The 19840-nt window shown below is 38.0% G+C and overlaps 1 protein-coding gene and 1 long non-coding RNA gene across 7 annotated transcripts; one reads left to right on the top strand and one right to left on the bottom strand.

Moving 5' to 3' along the window:
* Positions 1-9291: 9291 nt before the first annotated feature.
* NMAT1 (Intron maturase, type II family protein) lies at positions 9292-14303 on the bottom strand. 6 transcript variants are annotated; one of them, XM_078581134.1, is made up of 9 exons: positions 13419-14303; positions 12329-12729; positions 10545-11434; positions 10398-10451; positions 10261-10313; positions 9983-10185; positions 9854-9907; positions 9717-9789; positions 9292-9594 (listed from the first exon to the last, which is right to left on the bottom strand). In XM_078581134.1, exons 1-3 carry the CDS (start codon positions 14292-14294, stop codon positions 10699-10701), a joined length of 2013 nt encoding a protein of 670 aa, XP_078437260.1. In that variant the 5' UTR covers positions 14295-14303; the 3' UTR covers positions 9292-9594; positions 9717-9789; positions 9854-9907; positions 9983-10185; positions 10261-10313; positions 10398-10451; positions 10545-10698. The 6 variants fall into 6 exon arrangements, with proteins under 6 accessions (XP_078437260.1, XP_078437258.1, XP_078437257.1 ...); XM_078581132.1 differs by having other exon boundaries at positions 10261-10451; XM_078581131.1 differs by having other exon boundaries at positions 9983-10313.
* On the top strand, positions 9407-15391 carry LOC144707880 (uncharacterized). The gene is made up of 4 exons (XR_013582570.1): positions 9407-9481; positions 14667-14798; positions 14888-15064; positions 15154-15391. It is a non-coding gene; the product is annotated as an uncharacterized LOC144707880 (long non-coding RNA).
* Positions 15392-19840: the final 4449 nt, after the last annotated feature.

The following is a 19840-nucleotide window of genomic DNA, read 5'->3' as shown; positions in this document are numbered from 1 at the left end:
ACAAAAAAATTGTCTCGCATGGAAACCAGCTGACGAGTCTACATCCTGTCCTTTCTCCAATCTCCTAGACATATTTTTTCATCCTCGTATTGTACCCCTATTTATAGACTTCTGACGGTGGTAATGATTTTAAATCACTTTAACTATTCTTTAAAAAGATGTATTATGTCTCAATAATGTTCTAAAAAGGGCTGGGTTACATTCAATCATATTCTAGCATTGAGTTTTTGAGCTGGATTAAAGAAGTAAAAATTTAATTGTTTTATTTAAATAAAATCTACCTATATGTGGGATAAAAATTACCATTGATCCTTCTTCTAGAGTTATCTATGATTTAAAAAATACACCTTTACTAGTTTTTCAATGCTCTTACCAATAATTGAAGATATGACTGAATTCAAGAATTAGGTTTTGAGCTCGCTTAAGGAGTAAAATTTAATTTACTAATTACCTTTACCTAAGCAGGATTAAAATTACCAGCAATACTTATTCTATAGTTATCTATAATTTAAAATTTGGGATATAGAGACAAACATATACTACTTTTCTGGACTTTTGAAGCTGTGAAAAATAATTCAAGATAGAACTTAATTTCTGGGGGGATATAGAGACGAGCATTAAGTTTTGAGATGGAGTAAAATAACTAACATTTTATTTTTTAGTTAATAAACATATCTGAGTAGATAGAATTACCTGCAACCTTCTTCTACAGTTATCTATGAACAAAAAGACAAATAAAACTGCTGGCTTTTTGAAGCTGATATAAATAATTAGGAAAGTGCTGAATTTAAGGGGGGATGTGGAAACAAGATTTAAGTTTTGAGATGGATTAAAGTTACTTAAATTTAACTCTCTAGTCATTAAGTATATTGAAGTAGGATAAAAATTACCAGCAATCCTTCTAAGAGTTGTCTATAGTCTAAAATCATCCATGTATGAAAAAACTTTACTAGCTTTTGAAGCTGTGACAAATTATTCATCCATGTATATAAAAAATATTACTGGCTTTCGAAGCTGTGACAAATAATTCAAGACAGTACTGAATATCTGAGAGGATATGAAAACAAGCTCTAAGTTTTGAGCTAGATTAAAGAACTAAAATTTAACAGTTTATTTATTAATTGTTTGATAGTTGGATTAAAATTACCAGCAATTTTTTTGTGCACTCTGAGTCAACTTATCTAATCCAACATTTAAACTAATACGACTATGATATAATTAATAAATAAATAGTTAACTTTTGCTGGTAATTCATTAATAAAAAATAACAATGTCCTCAAATATTTATAAACTTTGGCGATCTATGCCAACATTTGAATCTGATTTATTAATGTGATTCTAATCCTATTATGATCTACATTTATATATTAGATAAAAAAATTTCCATAAATCTCTAAAATTACGAGTATTTGAGGACATAAAAACCATTAGGATAATTTTTTTAAAACAATATATATACAAATGCCTTAAAATATTTGGGTATTTGGAAACATTAATTGAGAAACTATATTACTAACTAAAATAAAACTATATATCGTGCACACTTAAACCAGCACAATGATTATATTCAATTTATAATGAGAATGGGATGTGAAATAAAAAAAATTATCGAGGCCCAAATTTTGAATACTGATTGTATACATTGTAATGCCCACTTGCAGGGACTAATGATTTAAAAAGTTTTGCATCATATAAAAATGTAGATTAAATTATCAGTCATTGATTTTATACAAATAATTAACGGTGATCACAACAAGATATTCTCAACATAATGACATCAAACATGTTAAAAAACAGTTATTTACTGATAAGGAATGGGAACTAATGGAGGTTGTTTCATCGACAATGATAAGGGCTACTTACCCTGCTTGACAACAGGGGAAACCATTGTCATCCTCAAAGCAATAATGAGACATTGGATTAGGTCGCAAAGGATTCAAGATGTAACCCTTTTCAATTAAGTGTATCATCTCCATGGGATATTATCTGAAATGCTTGTGAAACTGAATATGATCAATTTTATGGATATTACATGGCCTTCAAGTCAATCCAAATTCTATGCCATAATTAAGCTCATTGAAATCAATGTGTATTCATTATTATTCTACAGTGATGTATGTAATAATTACATCAATATATGCAACGACAAAGTGAATTGTGTTGAGATTATAGTATAGGGATCACTAATCTTCAAAAATTAAATCTAAATATTCACATTCAAAGGATACCTACAATAGACATCAAAATATTCATAAAAAAGTCGTCTAATCCTACTCATATGATAAGTATGGTTAATCATGTAGGCCTTAGTTTAGAGACACTAGTAACGAATGGTGGGTGCTCTTTAGGGAAAGATTTCATTGAATTGAACTTCATGAATCCATGAATAATACTATACTTCCTTGTTTATCAGGTTCACGCATGCTTTGTTGTGTTGTTGGTCCTAATATCTGAGACAAAGACATTATAGATGATGATTATCTTTTAAATGTGACGTATGAATCCGTAATAGTAAGATTTGAAATATTTGAACGTCATATATAGTGATAAGTCCACAAGATTGGATGATCAAGGTGGGGTCTTCCACCCTCGGTATGAAAGGTTATTAATTCAAGGAAGAAGATGCATTTAATTCCCTAGCCAAGGTACTGGAGATCTTGGATAACAGGTTCCCCAATGATTTCTGTTGCACATCAATATTCACTGGATTTATATATTTGTGTTTAATGGTTAACCATATCCTAATTCAATTGGGAGGCTTTCCTGATTGAAGGATTATTTTTATATGGTAACCAATGATGGTAAAGGTTCTACAAGGGAGTTCATGAATACAATGTATCTTCTAGAGCACAAGGTGTAGCTTGCTCCCCCACATCCTGGCAACTAAATCTATTAGGTTAAGTTTAATAAATCATTTACTAAAAAATATTAAAGTTGGCCAATATTTTATTCAGTAAATAAATGTACTTGCTATATTGATACAAATATTGATACAAAGGCCTAGAAGGTCACACAAAATGTCTATGGATTTTTGTGGATACTCTTAGTTATACGGACTTTTTTGAAAATGTCCAAGCTACATCTCACATCCAAGATGACTCTCGTGTCCAGCCCACGCCCATTTTAGGTACTCATACTAGCTTTCCTTGCATGTCCTTATCTTCCAATCTCATATTGATGATATCTGTATCCAATATCCATTACTAGATAACAAATATCTTTCAACCTAAAAATATAGGAAGACTAATGTTATTGAATCCAAATATCGGTAACAGAAAACATTTTTTGGATGGAGAAAAAATAATTAATACTTTAAGTATAGAATGATAAATAATGTCGATATAAGTTTATGGATAACTGAAACTCAAAATTACGGTTGAAATATGATGTTAAAAATTTGATTATAGTCAATAAAATTTATAAACCTATAATCGTAAATAATTTAGTAAGATAGAGACGAGTAAGGGTCATCTCCACAGGGAATGGATGTTAGGGAAGAAACTCTCGCGATTGGATGAATTTAAGAATATGAGAAGATTATGTGTTAATTCTAGTAGGAATGGTTGAGTTAGACAAGATGATCGAGAAGGATGTGAAAGGTGGCATGAGACGAGACAGGATTGTGACAGAGGTGGTGGTAATGACATAAATGCTAGTTGATACAATAATGGAGAAAGTGAGAATAAGGTTGAATGATGGTAAAAATGAGATATGGTGATAGCATTTTCTAAAAGGAAAAGAGGGAGATCGACGATGAGATCGTATTGGTTTAGGAGGGAGCATGAAATGGATGAGAGTGGATGTTGGATAAGGATGATAATGGAAGACAATGGAAGAGGATAAGTGATGGTGATAGGTAGAGGTGACGGATGATGAAGATGAACGCACTACGTGTGTTGGAGAAAACTCAATCTAAGGCAAGAGACTAACCTTTGATCCCTATATTCTATCGAGATCTAGGTGTCTTCCTGATGTAGATCAACCTCCCCACTTCTATGTTGAACCTCTATAAGCACTAAAGACACCAAGGAACACTTGATGGACCTTCAATACTTTACTTTCTTTCAATCTGCCTCTTAAAGATGTTTTTTACATAGATCGGGGGTCAATTTATAGATCCAACCATATCGATGGATAGAGGACAGAAAGACAAAGTTTCCCTTAAAATTATAGCCCCATTCGAGTTTTGGATCCTCAGATATCAAGTCTGGAAGTCAGCTGTTGATTTAATTTAAATATTTCTCTCTCCTCATACAAGCTAGCCGTCGTCCCTTCATTCAGTTAGGTTTTTGTCTCATCATGACATTTAATGCAATGATTATTCCTTGTCATCCGCAATTAACAGCTCTTGTCACGCCACATGTCACTAAAAGATGTTTTTTACAAAGATCGGGGGTCAGTTTATAGATCCAACCATATTGATGGATAGAGGACAGAAAGACAAAGTTGCCCTTAAAATGATAGCTCCATTCAAGTTCTGGATCATCAGATATCAAGTCTGGAAGTCAGCTGGTGATTTAATTCAAATATTTCTCTCTCCTCATCCAAGTCAGCCGTCGTCCCTTCATTCAGTTAGGTTTTTGTCTCATCCTAACATTTAATGCAATGATTGGTAGAGGTTATTCCTTGTCATCTGCAATCAACGGCTCTTGTCACGCCACATGTCACTTTGTAGAAAAAGACAATGTGCCCCTTCTTTTATTGGACCATCTCATCCTGTGCTAGAAAAAGGTAAAAAGAAAATTGGTTCGTTTTAAATGCCAATATGGCATCGCTAATCACGATGCCCAATAGGTTAGTTAAATGATTGGTTAACGCCAAGCATTAACCAGCTTAATGATTGGTTGTTGCCAATCATTATCCTATATCACCATTGGTTGCTATTCGATGAATCAAACGGGGACACGTGGCTTCGCGAAAATAAAAGACTTAAAATATGTAACTAAAAATTATATTAAATAAAATAAAGGCCCAAAATATAAATTAATATGTACTTAGACTTTGAAAAACCATATATTTACAAAATTAATGTCGAACAATTCTAGAAAATCAGTATTCTGACTTTAAAAATTATGTTATTTCAGTATTTGATGTCAAAAAATCTACAAAAGACGTAAAAATGTAAAAATTTTAGAATATCATTCCAAAAATAAATTTAATCATTTTAAGCTTGATGACATGCTTATATGATTGATGTAATGCAAATAAACATGTAAATATGATCAGATTAAGCTACTAATAATGCATGTCATCAACGTGGGTGCACCAAGGTTAAAGGGCTCCATGGTTGTGATTTAATCGCAGTTGTCAGACCTCATATGAAGGAAATCGGACAGCGAGAGAGGGGGCCACCAGGGTAATCTAGCAACCTGGGAGGACCCCCCTGAGGCCGCCCCACTACATCAATGGCCATGGGAGGTCCTTCCCTTGCCCATAAAAGGGCTTGACAACCCCCAATTTGTCTATCTTGGGATCCAAATCTGAAGAGACGGTGGAGGACCCTTCTCAGGCTCATCTGACCGAATTAGAGATGATGACAGCTCTAGGGTGGTGGGTCTGGCTCAAGAAGACACCCAGGAAGGTCTAGGATACACCAAAGGTATGCCAGCACAGAGGAGGGCAGTTAAGACGCAAGCCGAAGTCAAGTGGGCGGTGAACGGTGCCCCCATTCTCAACCGCCCAAATCAGGGCACTAAAGGTGACCTTTTGAATATTCTTGGGCAGGTATTGAGTTCTTATTATCATTATCTCTATCTCCTAGCTTACGTATGACTTATTATTGATTAAATACGTAAATCGTTGTCCTATTAATAGTATTTCATTGTTCTATAGACCTCACTAATCTTATATACGTCTTCCACTACCTAAATTAACATCACTTAAAACTATAATACCATTACTCCATCTCAAATATCTTACCTCTTTTATTAACTCTAGCGTTTATAAAAAGATATAAATAATATATTATATTCTCTATCTCATCTCTAGTTCTATCTAACATCATTTACCCTTCATTACTATTACACCTTATCTTTGCCCTCTCATTGATTTAATATTTCCTCCACCTATTAATTACTTATCACATATCATATTCACTATCTTTATTACTATTATTACTCCTCCTTAACTATAACTCAATTATTAAATTCATATCTAGAGACCGATCCCTGTGGAGATGACCTCGCTCCTACTATACAAATTTAAATTAAAAGGACATTAAAATTAGATATGAAATTTTCATTGATCAAATCATAGATAAAACAAAAGTATGAAGAAATACAGTAAACTTTGCGTGACAAAAGTCAGCTTTCATTCACCATCTGTTACATGTTGCCCAGTTGCATCACAGTTCCTCGTCACCAATTTCTTTACTACCGCTCATCATCTATCACCTCACGACCTCACAGCATGTGTTTTCCTCACATCCACTCATTGAATGTGGCCTCACCCTCACACCGACACCCATTTCATCATTGATCATCCCTAAACTCACCGTCACTACTGGTCACCTCACTCTCATCACCAGTCGCCTACATGTCACAATCAGATCACCATCTTTGTAATTTCCTTAGCTGTCAAAGTTGGATTTCTCACCATGACACCATCACTCATTGCATGTCACCTCTCCACTTTCTGCTCTTAGCCTCACCGTCACAACTGCTTGTCACCCTCTCCCCTCGCCACTTTGCCAATAGTATCCATTAAACATTGTTTTACCAAAAAATCCAATATCAATATGCCCACAATCAGTGTTTTGATTTGTCATTGGAATTTTTGAGTTAAATAAACAAAAATATAAACTTGTACTCATGTAAATAAATTTAGCTTATGATGAGCACAGATCATCTCCACGTAGAACATTAAAATCGTCTCCACAAGGAAAAGGTGCGAAGAGGTGATAGTTATTAATAAGATTAAGATAATTTTATTAGATACGGGATACTGATAGGAATGATGTTACAAGAGTGAGTGAAATATGAAGGAAAATGGTGATAACGTGATAATAATGTAAGTAGATTAAAAATGATGTGATGAAAGAATGATTTGCTGAAGCATGATGTCTGTAAGATGATGACGACACAACTGCATAAAAGGTTTAACACATGATATAAAGGTGCGAGGGTAAGATGTGATGAATTGATGTATCTAAGAACATGTCGATGATGAAAAGAACCAATGTAAGTCAACAATGCTTACAGTGGATCCTAATGTTCTACCAAGATGGCAATTTGGGAGTGCAGGTGAGATCGCCATCATATATGTTGCCTCTTCTCAAACACCAAAGAAACCAAGAATAAACTTGATGGATGTTAGAAACCCATGCTCTTTCAATCAAACCACAAACGTAGGAAACAAGTCTAGGGTTTTTACAAAGATCCATTCCTCAGTTTATAAAGCCGAGGCATGAATCTAAATAGAGGATAAAAATGAAGATACCCTCACAATTTTAGACGTATTGGCCTTTTAGATTGTAAGATATCAAAATGTGCATTTGGAGAAATCATAGATGTCAATTTGATTAAGTTTTATCTCTCCTCATCCGTGTTGTAGTCGCTCCATCATTTTTTTCTAACAGTTGATATCTCCCTTAAATAAATCCTAAGTCATATTTATTGGACTTATAAAGTTAATATCTCCATGAATATAATTCCAAGAAATCCTTTAAGAATCCCTAAAAATCCTTTCATATATCCATGAATATAATGCCAAAAAGTCCTATAATCAGTAATTATTTTTGTATCATAAAATTAAGTTCTCTAAGAATATGATGTCAAAAGTCCCAAAATATACCACTAAATCCAAAACATTCCAATATCACTCTAATTTGTTTTAATCACATAGGCTTGAGCTAGTACTATGAAATTTACATGTTTTATGCATTAAAATAATTATATATACGTGTTATCAAGCCTAAACATGATAATTGACAAAAATGCAAAGTGCAAATTTTGAGTTCGTTGTTCTATGTTCATTATCGGATGTTACAGATTAATAATTCACCATCGATATTGAAAATTTGAATGAGATACTTATCAATGTCATTATCCAATATCATGTTTCGTATCCACTATCTGAAGGGTAACATCGTGCTTTCTTCTCACCTTATGAAAACCTCTCCCTTAAGCGTGATCGGATGGTGAGAAGATCAACTAGGTATTTAAGGAGGATTAAAGAAGTTCAAGAGGATATCCATTGTTAAAACGATTGCATGGAATGATCATTTCAGGAAGTTAATCAAGCTTAACAAACCTGACATAAGTATACACAAACCCTCACTTACTAGGCCTACAACACTCATACACTGGTTGGTCCCTCCATGAAATTTATGGTTAACTGATCCCAGACGATCGGAACAATGTCACATTTTATGTGCACACACTCATGGGGCAGTTCCTTCTTGAGGTTTTTGTTCATCTTGAATGGCTCAAGACTTTTTCAATGTAGTGCTTGATGTTTAAATGTGTACAATAACTCACTCCAATGAAGGGGAAAAAATCATTGTAATGGTGAAAGATAACATGAAAAAACACGTATCTTGGGTTAGCAAGGATTACAAAAGAATACTTATTGGTGTCTGTGACTAGTGCACCCTCAAAGCAATTTACATTTGTTGGTCGTGCAATCATCAACCAGAAGCACTCCAGGTCGACAATAGCGAGAATTAAGCTACTAATTATATTGAAGTGCTGATGATTTTATAAGGTAGTTGGTTAAACATCAATAACTCCCAAAGTGGAAGGACAAGGCTAGCAAAGAGGACCTTATAGTGGATTGGCTGGAAACTATTATTGTTTTCTTAAAGAAAATCAACCATATATGCACTCATGACTTGTTGATGCAAGACAACCAAAAACATCCATTTGTTGGTAATTTGAACAAAAAACTTTATTTTGACGATCTTTGGAATCTGAATAAGAGATATAACAACCAATTTAACCCATTACACATCATACAAATTGCATAGATGAATTGATAGAGATTTCAAAAATATATTGAAACAACTTCATTTGCAATACATATTTAAAATTTCATCAATTACCTCGGCAACTACATCAACTCATCACACATCATTCTATACTTCTAAAATGCATCAATTTTGAAAAATTTATTGAATCTTTTTCATTTTTAATATTTGATATACAGAATCTATTTTTTAATCTTTTTTCCATTTTATATATGCAAAGTAATGTATGTCTTTTTCACTTTCATATCCCTTTTCAACTGATTTTTAGCATTATTGAAGTTTAATTTAATATCAAGATTGTTTCAAAAATAAATTCACAGTAAATATACTATATAAATAGAGCATCTATGAGACTGTAAAATTATAAATTTAATGTTTTGTAAAAACTAATAAATACAGCTGCTCATAAGCTTTTGTTCGTCATGAGATGCCGATTTGCCTCCCATAACTGCCTGCTCACTGCACAAGGGGTCTGCCGCAGTCGAAAATCCGTGCTGCACCACACGATCATCCCTAGTGAGAGAACTTTTTTTCTTCTCCTTTCATGTTCTTGTAATTTGTCTCAAATGTTTTCTTCTGCAAAGTTACTGCTTCTAAGTGCCGAATACTCGCCCGATTCGACAATTCGCCTGCTTTATCTCGAATCAGTGAGATTCAACATCATCGATTTACAGCGGAGAAGCAGAAAAAGATCATGATCCAGTTTAATTGAGCTTTGTGATAAATAAAATAAACGAATGATTTACACTACCCCAAGATTAGATCAAAGAAATTCCCAGGTGCTGACGTGCCCACTTCATGGTCATCCAATCAAATATCCATGACTGAGAAAAGAACTATTATCACAATCTTCTTTCAAGCAGCTTTCCAAAAAATTGATAATCTCACCAGAGCTTGATTCAGCGAAATTCAACTTTATAACAGTCTGATAGAGATCCAAGGCTGAGAAGAGCACCGAGGTCAGAATGTTTTTCAAATAGCTTTCTGATAAATAAAATAAGTAAATGATATGTTTACCCGAGAATCGGATCAGCGAGATTCTACCCGCATTGACGTGCCCACATTACAGCCATCAATCCGGCCGACAATCTTGTTTCAAGCAGATATGTGATTGTTCATGAATATACTAAATAAGTAAATGCTCTGTTAACAGGATTTTGGATGGACGAGATTTCTCTGCCATCTATGCTCCCACGTTAGAGCCCTCTGATTGATATCCACTAAGGAGATGACGAGTAAGATCAAGATCTTATCTAAAGTAGCTTTCTGATGAACAAAGCATCTAAATTCCTAACCGAGCTCGAATGAACGAGATTCCATGGCCGTCAATGAGCCACTTCATACCCGTCTGATTAAGATCACTAAGATCAGAATCCTGTACAAGGATGCTTTCTAATCAATAAAAGACAATAATTGAATGTGATATGCTTACCTGAGCATGGATTAGATCCATCCCACAGCCATCAACGTGTCCACTTATGACCATCTGATAGAAATTCACCAAGGAGATGATGTATAAGCTCAAAATCTTATTTAAAGCAGCTTTCAAATGAATAAAGAGAATAAATAATTCGCTTACCCATCCTTGGATGACTGAGATTCCACCATTATCGACAAGCCCTCCGATAAATACCCAAAGCGGAAAACCCCCCACCATGATCAAAAAACTTGTACAGAACAGCTTCCAGATTCCTGAAATGAACAGATGATCCGCTTACTAGACCAAGCTTGGATCAGCAAGATTCTATGGCGGGCCCTGGTCCTTGGGTTAGGGCTCTTCTCTGTTGACCGTTGACCTTGACCGACCAGACAATCCTCGACATTTCATCCAGGGGCAACCTCCTTCCCCCAAAACCGGATCCCATAAGCTCTCCCAAGACTTTCGGATTCTGCAATCTGAGAAGCTCGTCCAGCACCCGTTCGTGATGCGGCACCCAGTTCCTGGGGAACGGCGCGTAGTCACAGGTGGGGATCAGCGAGAACCGAGAGAACTGCACCCCTTCAATCGCGTCCACCAGTCCCATCCTCAGCAGATCGGAGAACTCCGGTGCTGCCCTTCCCGTCGTCGACTCCCGCAGCGGCCTCCGTAAATCCCTGCCGCTGAGCCCGTAGACCTTGGCCCGTGATTTGAGCCGGTAGCGGGCAGCGTAGAGCTTGGCAATTGAGCTGCGTACGACGTAAGCACAGAATCCAACCACCTTCTTCCTGTTGTCCGCATAGCGGAACCAGTCGGCTAGCGTCTCCAGGAGCTTGTTCATCTGTGCGTTGGTGTGGGCCTGGCCGGAGTAGAGCATCGGCGAGCATGGCAGAGGCTCCGGGTCCTTGTCCCCCTTCACCAGCTCCAGATTTCTAAAATGGCGGATGCATCTCTCCAGGCTAGCAGAGACGGAGAGCAATGTGCCTACTCCCTTCTGGCTGACAATCTTCCCCCCCGAGCCGGTGTAACGGAGGTTCGGATAAATCACTCGCCTGGAGAAAGGATTCAGCACTCATTAATCTCAATTGTGGCTGCAACTAGTGTTTGAGGACAACAAATAAAAATTTTATCATTCAAAAACCCATCATTGTCCCTATCAATCATCATCACACCATCTGAGAGAGATTAACAAAGAGATGATGATGAATCATCATTGTCAATGGTGATGGCAAATACTAATCTCAACGTCATGGGTCACTGACGTAAACACTTTAGAGGGTGATTGATGAAAAGGTTGACAAAGTTCATAATGACGGATAGATAACACAGTCTGTCAATGTCATCGCCCGCCAGAAAACTTGTTTCCATTTAGGTTAGGTAAACCGTCAATCATGTCAACGCATATTGACCTAGTCAACAAATACACTGAGGAAAAAGTATGTACAGCTGATCGTGACGACGACATTAACGACATCATTGGCAAACTGTCAATAAATGTCAACCAACCAACTGAGGTTTGGTCATCTCAAAAACTGTTGATGATTTGACGCCACATTAATACCATACAGTCTTAATGTCAACCACTGAAGGCAACGGCAGCGCCATTATCAACCAGTATGAAAACCATCAGCGACATCATCTGTCATCGTCAATGAGGGTTGATGACATTGACGATGTCGAAACCAACCACCTAGAGAGCTGGTTCACTACATCCCGAAGACCTAGACTGTGTAGCGTTTACAATGACATTGTCTGCAGATTCGTCATTGTCAATGATACAAGTCAATGTCATTGTCAACTGATGTCGAAGTTCATGGATCTGATGCTTTCTAATAAAAACTTACTATGTTGACGGCTACTATTGTAGGATGGCATCAACCAGCTTCATCAACCATCAACAGTAACCTAGCCACCGAAAAATTCATGGAGAGTTGACGATCGCCTACCTGGAGATGACGTGATCCAGGAACTCAATTCCTCTGGTGACATGCTCGATTTGCAGGCTCTGGTTCTCCGGGCGTCTCCCGAATGTGGCCTCGCAGAACTCCATGATCTCCTTTCGGAGCTCTGCGGCATCTTCTCGGGGCCCCCGGATGCCGACCAGGAAATGAGAGCCATGGCGGATGTAGTCCATTCGCTTGGTCTTCTCCTTCCCACCGGCGGCAGGGACGAACTCCGGCCAGGCCGGGTTGTGGCTGCCGTCACGCAGGGAGTTCTTCCAGATGGAGTCGAGCTTCGACGGTTTGAAGTAGCTTACAATCTTCTCCTCCATCCACACGTCAAGTTCATTTAGGCATAGGTTGAGAAGGAGAGGACTAAGGATGCCGCACCCGCCGTAGCTCGGCACCTGCAATGATAGAGTTGGACGACTACTTTTGTCATCATCATGCATAATTTCAGCACCATCAGTCATTTTCTAGAGTTTATACTTGTCAAACGACAAATGTGAACGACCCTCATTGGAGTTGTCAGGATATAACAGACAATTGACGACGTCTGTCGATGTCAACTCCCTGTCAATGTTGACCGATTTTAGTTGATTAACAACTTTACAGCTAAAGCTTGACGTTGACGGGATATCAAAGACCGATGACGACGTCCATCAACGTCATCCAGGAAGTCAGGTAAAGTCTAGTAAAAAAATATCATCAAGCCCATCAACACCAATTCCCCTAGCTAACATTGACATCGATATCAATGATCAAATTGTCAACCAACATCAATTCAAACCTCAACAAGTCCTGAGAAATTCTAAACATCGAGATTGATTTCATCATTGTCAATCATTCTACTCGTGGGCGAATGACAAAGACAACTCGTCATCCCTTTGATCATTTAGAAGAGGAAGATGAATAGAGGACAAATTTTCATCTGTTCCCATCATCCCCCTTTCCAATTGGATGACGACAACAAAACAATCATTGCCAATTTACACATTTTCAACTACAAAGATGACATTGTGATGATAACAAGCTATGATGAAGACTATGATGATGCCATAATCATGAAATAGTATTGATGACATTGAAGAATTACCTGCGCAGCTTCATCAGGGGAGAAATTGAAGAAGACCCGCAACCAGTAAGGATCAGGCTTCGGCTCGTTCTCCTTCAAAACCCTCTTCTTCTTCTTCCTCTTCTTCTTCCTCTTCTCCTCCAATCCATCGACCAACAGCTTCGGATCAGCAGAAAACTTGAGCCCAGAACGGATCAATCGCAAAATCTTAGGATCCTTAGTCCCCTTCTCCAGGCATCTGATCACCAGATCATGATCAAATCTCTCGGAAACAGCACTCAAATCCCCCCTGATGAACCAGAGATACCCGGCGAAGTTACTCCGGATGGTTCGAATCACAGTGTGAGGCGACCGGCCGGGGCGAAACGCGTGGCTCCTGGAGGAGAACCGCGGCTCGAAGATGGGTTCAAGGACGAGCAGGAGCAGCTCGGAGACGACGTGGTCTTGGAAAGGCGGCCCGGCGGCCCGGGCGAGGAGCTTGAGCTTCCTCTTGGAGATGATCTTCGTGCTGGGGACATCATTCGGGGCGCGGATCAGAAGATCAGATGTGGATCCCCATGAAAAACTTCCCGAGATGACGGATTCTTGGAGGGATTGCAGATTACGGAGGGTTGGGACGTGGATCACGTTTCTTGGAGGGTATGCGGAGCCGGTGAAGTGGGCGGATGCTCGCTGGTAGGCGAGCACCCACAGATCGAATTTCTTGAGGAAGCCGGTGAGATTGACGAACGCGACGGGGAAATCGCGACGGGAGAAGGATTGAAGCCAGAGATCAGCGCAGATTTCGATCGGATCTTGCTTCATCAGATTGCAGGGGTGCTTCGGATCGATCGACGAGGAGATTGAACGCCGGAAGATCGTCGGAAGTCGCCGGAGAGCGCCATGGAAGAGGAGCATCGCTGAGGTTTTTTGGAGGGGTTTTGGGAAGAACAGTTTGAATCTCTATTTATAGTTTAGCAAAATTTTCAGTTTTAATTATACACATTAAATCATAATTAAAATGGCATGGGCTAATTATTATATCGTATTTTTTGGATATGCTCTAACCGAATCGTACATGCTATTTCAGTTTTAATTCTACCCATATTAAACGATATCTAAATTGACATAGGATAATTATTATATTGTATTTTTTTAATATGCTTTTGCGGAATAATACATGTTATTTCAATTTTAATTATACCCAGATTAAAGCATAATTAAAATGGCTTGTTTAAAACTTGCATGTGGTCCTAATTATTATATTGAATTTTTTGGATGTGCTCTTAGGGAGTAAAGAATGCTGTTTTGGGGCCTTGATCGACGGTATTCAAACTCGATCGTGTAGCAGGAAATTAAGTTGGGCACAGATCTGAAAACCAAAAACATCGCCTTTGCACAGATCAAATCCATGATTTCTTGGTTCGTCGGTATATAATCCTCTAGATATATCAACAATCTTCAGAGTAATATTTATAAATATGATTTTTTCTTCATCCCGTCTCTGCTAGAAGCAACACTCGAAGGAAGAAGATGAGAAGAACGAGGGGGCACTCAAACGGACTCGGATGGGTAGGGCAGCTAGATCGACGCGATTCAAGGTCGATCCTGTAGTGGGAAATCAAGTTAGATACGGATCTGAAAGCCGAAAACAACACCTTTGCACAGATCGAATCCATGATTTCTCGGTTCGTCGGTATATAATCCTCTAGATATATCAACAATCTTCAGAGCAATATTTAGAAATATCATTTTCTCTTCATCGCGTCTCTGCTAGAAGCAACACTCGAAGGAAGAAGAGGAGAAGAACGAGGGGGCACTCAAACGGACTCGGATGGGTAGGGCAGCTAGATCGACGCGATTCAAGGTCGATCCTGTAGTGGGAAATCAAGTTAGATACGGATCTGAAAGCCGAAAACAACACCTTTGCACAGATCGAATCCATGATTTCTTGGTTCGTCGGTATATAATCCTCTAGATATATCAACAATCTTCAGAGCAATATTTAGAAATATGATTTTTATATTTACTCTCTCCATCTCACCAGCTCATCTCTTTATAACTCTTTCTCTTCCTGTTCATGTCTTTGAGCCACACTCAGTCCCTCTCTCAATATTTCTCACTCTCTCACTCTCTTGTTCTCAAATAACTTCTCTCATTTCCACCCTTGCACTCTCTCAGTCTTTCTCTCTATCATTTTTCCCTTCAATCTTTCTTGCTCTCACTCTCTTCCTCTCTCAATATTTTTCGATTTAACTTCATTATTTTCTCTATTACCATATCACTCTCTCACTATCTTGTTCTCAAATACCTTCTCTCATTCTCACTCTTGCACTCTCTCAGTCTTTCTCTCTATCATTTTTCCCTTCAATCTTTCTTGCTCTCACTCTCTTCCTCTCTCAATATTTTTCGATCTAACTTCATTCTTTTCTCTATTACCATATCACTCTCACACTATGTTATTCTTTCTTGCTCTCTCACTCCCTCACTTCGTCATTCTTTGCTCTCTAATTATTTCATTCATTCTCATTCTCTCACTTTCTTCATCTCTCACTTTTTCACTCTCTCATTCCCTCCCTCAATCACTCACTCATTCTCTCATCGGTTCTTAAACTCTCTCTAGCTCTCACATTCTGTCACTCTTCTCACTTTCTTTCTTACTCTCTAGCTCTCTTATTTCTTCCCACTCTCTGATTCTCCCCACCTCTCACTCTCTTCCCCTCTCACTCTCTCGCTCCATTATTCTTTCTTGTTCTCAGACTCTCTCACTCGGTTGTTCTTTCTTTCTCATTAACTCTCTCATTCCTTTTCCCTCTCTCACTCCCTCACTTTCTCCCTCTCTCACTCCCCCATTCTCTCCCTCTCTCACTCTCTCACTCTTCTCAATTTCTTTCTCACTCTTTAGCTTCTGAGTTACACCCTCTCTATCATTCTCTCCCACACTCACTCTCTAGCTCTCTGATTTATACCGGCTCCATCATTCTCTCCCATTCTCACTCTCTAGCTCTCTGGTTTTTTCCCACTCTCTAGCTCACTGATTTTTTTCCTACTCTCTAGCTCTCTGATTTTTTCCCGCTCCCTCATTCTCTCACTCTCTAGCTCTCTGATTTTTTCCCACTCTCTCATTCTCTCACTCTCTAGCTCTCTGATTTATTCCCACTCTCTCATTCCCCCACTCTCTCACTCTCTATCTCTCTGATTTATTACCACTGTTTCCCTCTCACTCTGTTTCTCTCCCTCTCTCACTTTCTCATTCATTCTCACACACACTCTCTCTCTCATTCTCTCACTTTATCATTCATTCTCACACTCACACTCTATCCCTCTCTCTCTCTCATTCTCTCACTCACTCTCTCTCTCTTTCTCTCACTCTATCACTTTCTCATTCATTCTCACACTCACACTCACACTGTCTCCCTCTCTCTCTCTCTCACTTTCTCATTCATTCTCACACTCACACTCTCTCCCTCTCTCTCTCTCTCATTCTCTCACTCTCTCACTTTCCCATTCATTCTCGCACTCACACTCTCTCCCTCTCTCTCTCTCACTCTCTCACTCTCTCACTTTATCATTCATTCTCGCACTCACACTCTCTCCCTCTCTCTCTCTCTCATTCTCTCACTCTCTCACTTTCCCATTCATTCTCGCACTCACACTCTCTCCCTCTCTCTCTCACTCTCTCACTTTATCATTCATTCTCGCACTCACACTCTCTCCCTCTCTCTCTCACTCTCTCAATTTATCATTCATTCTCGCACTCACACTCTCTCCCTCTCTCTCTCTCATTCTCTCACTCTCTCACTCTCTCACTTTCTCATTCATTCTCGCACTCTCTCTCTCTCTTTCTCTCACTCTATCACTTTCTCATTCATTCTCACACTCACACTCTCTCCCTCTCTCTCTCTCATTCTCTCACTCTCAAACTTCTCCCAATCTCACACTCTCTCTCACTTTCATTTTTTCCCTCTGACTCTCCTTGTCTTACTCTTCTCACTTTCATGCTCTCTTACACTATATACCTCTTTCACTCTCTCATTTTATCACATACTCACTCATGTCTTCTCTCTTCACACTTTGTTCCTCACTGTCTCACTATCCTTTTGTTCAGGTTGAGAAACAGATTCAGCTTAGAATCAGCAAAGTTGATAAAGACAAGGTATTCTCGGGCTTTATTTTATTTTAAGATCTTCAGTTTAATATCTAATTTACACATATTCAAGAATAGACGATTTACATTATATGGATGATTTGACTATGAAGGGTGCCAATAAATGATTAATACTAGAAGGCAACTTTCAATGGAATCCCAATAAATGGGAAGATCATATTTTCTAAATTTTGACTTATAATATTTTCTAATATTCACTCAAAAAATTGTCTAAAATGGACATTGAATTTTTTACTTTGACTTTGATATTGATTATTCAACCTGGCCAGATTGATACGGGGATGGACCTAGACCAAGATTGGGCCAAAATTTAGGTTTAGGTTTTCGCTAATTCCGGACTAAGACCAGACCATGCCCTTCCCTATGCATAGGTGTCAAATGAGAGTTTCCCACTCTATTTATACTCTTTGAGAAAATTTCATTAAAGTCCTTGGGAAAATTTCACAAAAGTCCTTGTCTATAGGAACAATTTATAGAAGACTATGAATTTAAGTATATCCACCAACATCTACAAACCTTTTTTTGTGACCCTCTAGGACCATGTATAAATCTATTTAATAACTTTAACGACCCAATAACATTTAATAGGCCTACTTTATTTATTAACTATATCACATATAGATTAGTCAATCATTGATCAATTTATCAGAATCAATTGATTAAGTTGCCAGACCGTGGGGTGCCAAGCTACGCCTCATGCCGTATAAGATAGAAAGGAGTATATTGAGGTATCCAAATTCATGCTTGCATTTTATTACATAGAAGGTCATATGCTGCCTATATGATGGACTTCACATTCATATTCCTTGATATGTGATCTCTAAATTCCATTTCATGCATCGATTCCCACATCATTTAAATTTCTTATTTCTAATGAATTTGGCGTGATTACTACACTAAATATGACCTGTTGAGTAAATTATTGATAAAGAAAAAAGAGAGAGAAAAAAATTATAAATAAATGCATAAACAAATAAAAAAGTTGTGGCCCGAAGGAGCCACCAAGGGCTCTAGCTTCAGCAGCAGCCGCAACTGCAGCTTGAGCGCTAAGGACCACATCGATGCAAGCTGCAGCTGCAGCCATAGCCATAAGAGGGTACATAGTAACTGATAGGCCCAAAGTCACTGTGTGTTTGAACCCACAAATTTGATATTTGTAACTAGAAAACTATACATTGTGTAAGGGATTCTGTTTGTATAGGTTTCTAGGTCAATCCTCTCAGGGATTTTAGGGTGTGATAATACCAACTAATGTGGGAAGATAGATAAATTAGAAGAGAGAAGAGACAAAAGAGAGAAAAAGTGGTGTAAGTTGAGGATATGGATAGATAGATGAGTTTACAAAAGATATGAAATGATCAATATGCTTCAATTACTCAATATCCTTTCAAGGTTGATCCTTAAAAAAAAACACTCATTAGATAAAAAAGGAAGTTCCATGACATTACAGATTTGAAGTGCGACTCGAGTCCACAGTTCAACAGCGAGGGGTGGAGAACTCACTCACCGACATGCTGAGGATGAATAGCAGCCACTGAATTCCACAACCTTAGGGAGGAGAAGAGATTGGAATAGAGTATAGAAAAGAGATTTCAGAAGAAGAATAGTAATAAGAATAAGACTATAAGGGAGAGAAGAGATACTACAGAAAAAGAAGATTAATAAGAAGAGTAGAGAAGAGAGGTTTCAGAGAAGAGAAATAATAGTAAGAGAAATTAGATAATAGAGATTCAGATGTGAAGGAGAAGAATAACAGACAAAAGATGGATCAGAAAGAGTAGAAAAAAGTAAGAGAGAGGATATGGGCATACCAGAAGCAAAATAGATTAGGAAGGGGAAGAAAAATAGATCGGGAGAGAAAGAGCTGGATGAAATTGTAGAGAGAAAGAGCTGAAAAAAATTGCAGAGAGGAAGAGAAGAAGAGAGATAGAGAGAACTGGAGAAAGAGAGAAAGAGCACGACAAAATTCCAAAGAGGAAGAATTAGACAACAAAGAGAGGGGGAAAAGGAGAACGAGAAGAGGAAGCAAAATGAAACCAAATGAGGAGGAGAGTGTAGCACAAAACAGAGAAAATCTCAAGAGAGAGAGAAGAGCTGAGAGAAGAAAAAAAAGATTGACATATTGGGAGAGAAATAGCAGAGAAAAGAGGAGATGGAGATCAAGGAATGAGAGCCAAACCCTAGAAAAAAACAGCAGTGAGAGGAAGAGAGTGTGAGCCAGAGAGAGGGAAAAGAAAATAGACAGAAAAAATCATCTTTTTAAAAAGAGTTATTAAAAGAGAAATAAAAGGGATAA

Source organism: Wolffia australiana, chromosome 9, assembly GCF_029677425.1.
Source record: "Wolffia australiana isolate 7733 chromosome 9, ASM2967742v1".
NCBI classification, from domain to species: domain Eukaryota; kingdom Viridiplantae; phylum Streptophyta; class Magnoliopsida; order Alismatales; family Araceae; genus Wolffia; species Wolffia australiana.
This window is presented reverse-complemented; position numbering and strand designations above follow the sequence as displayed.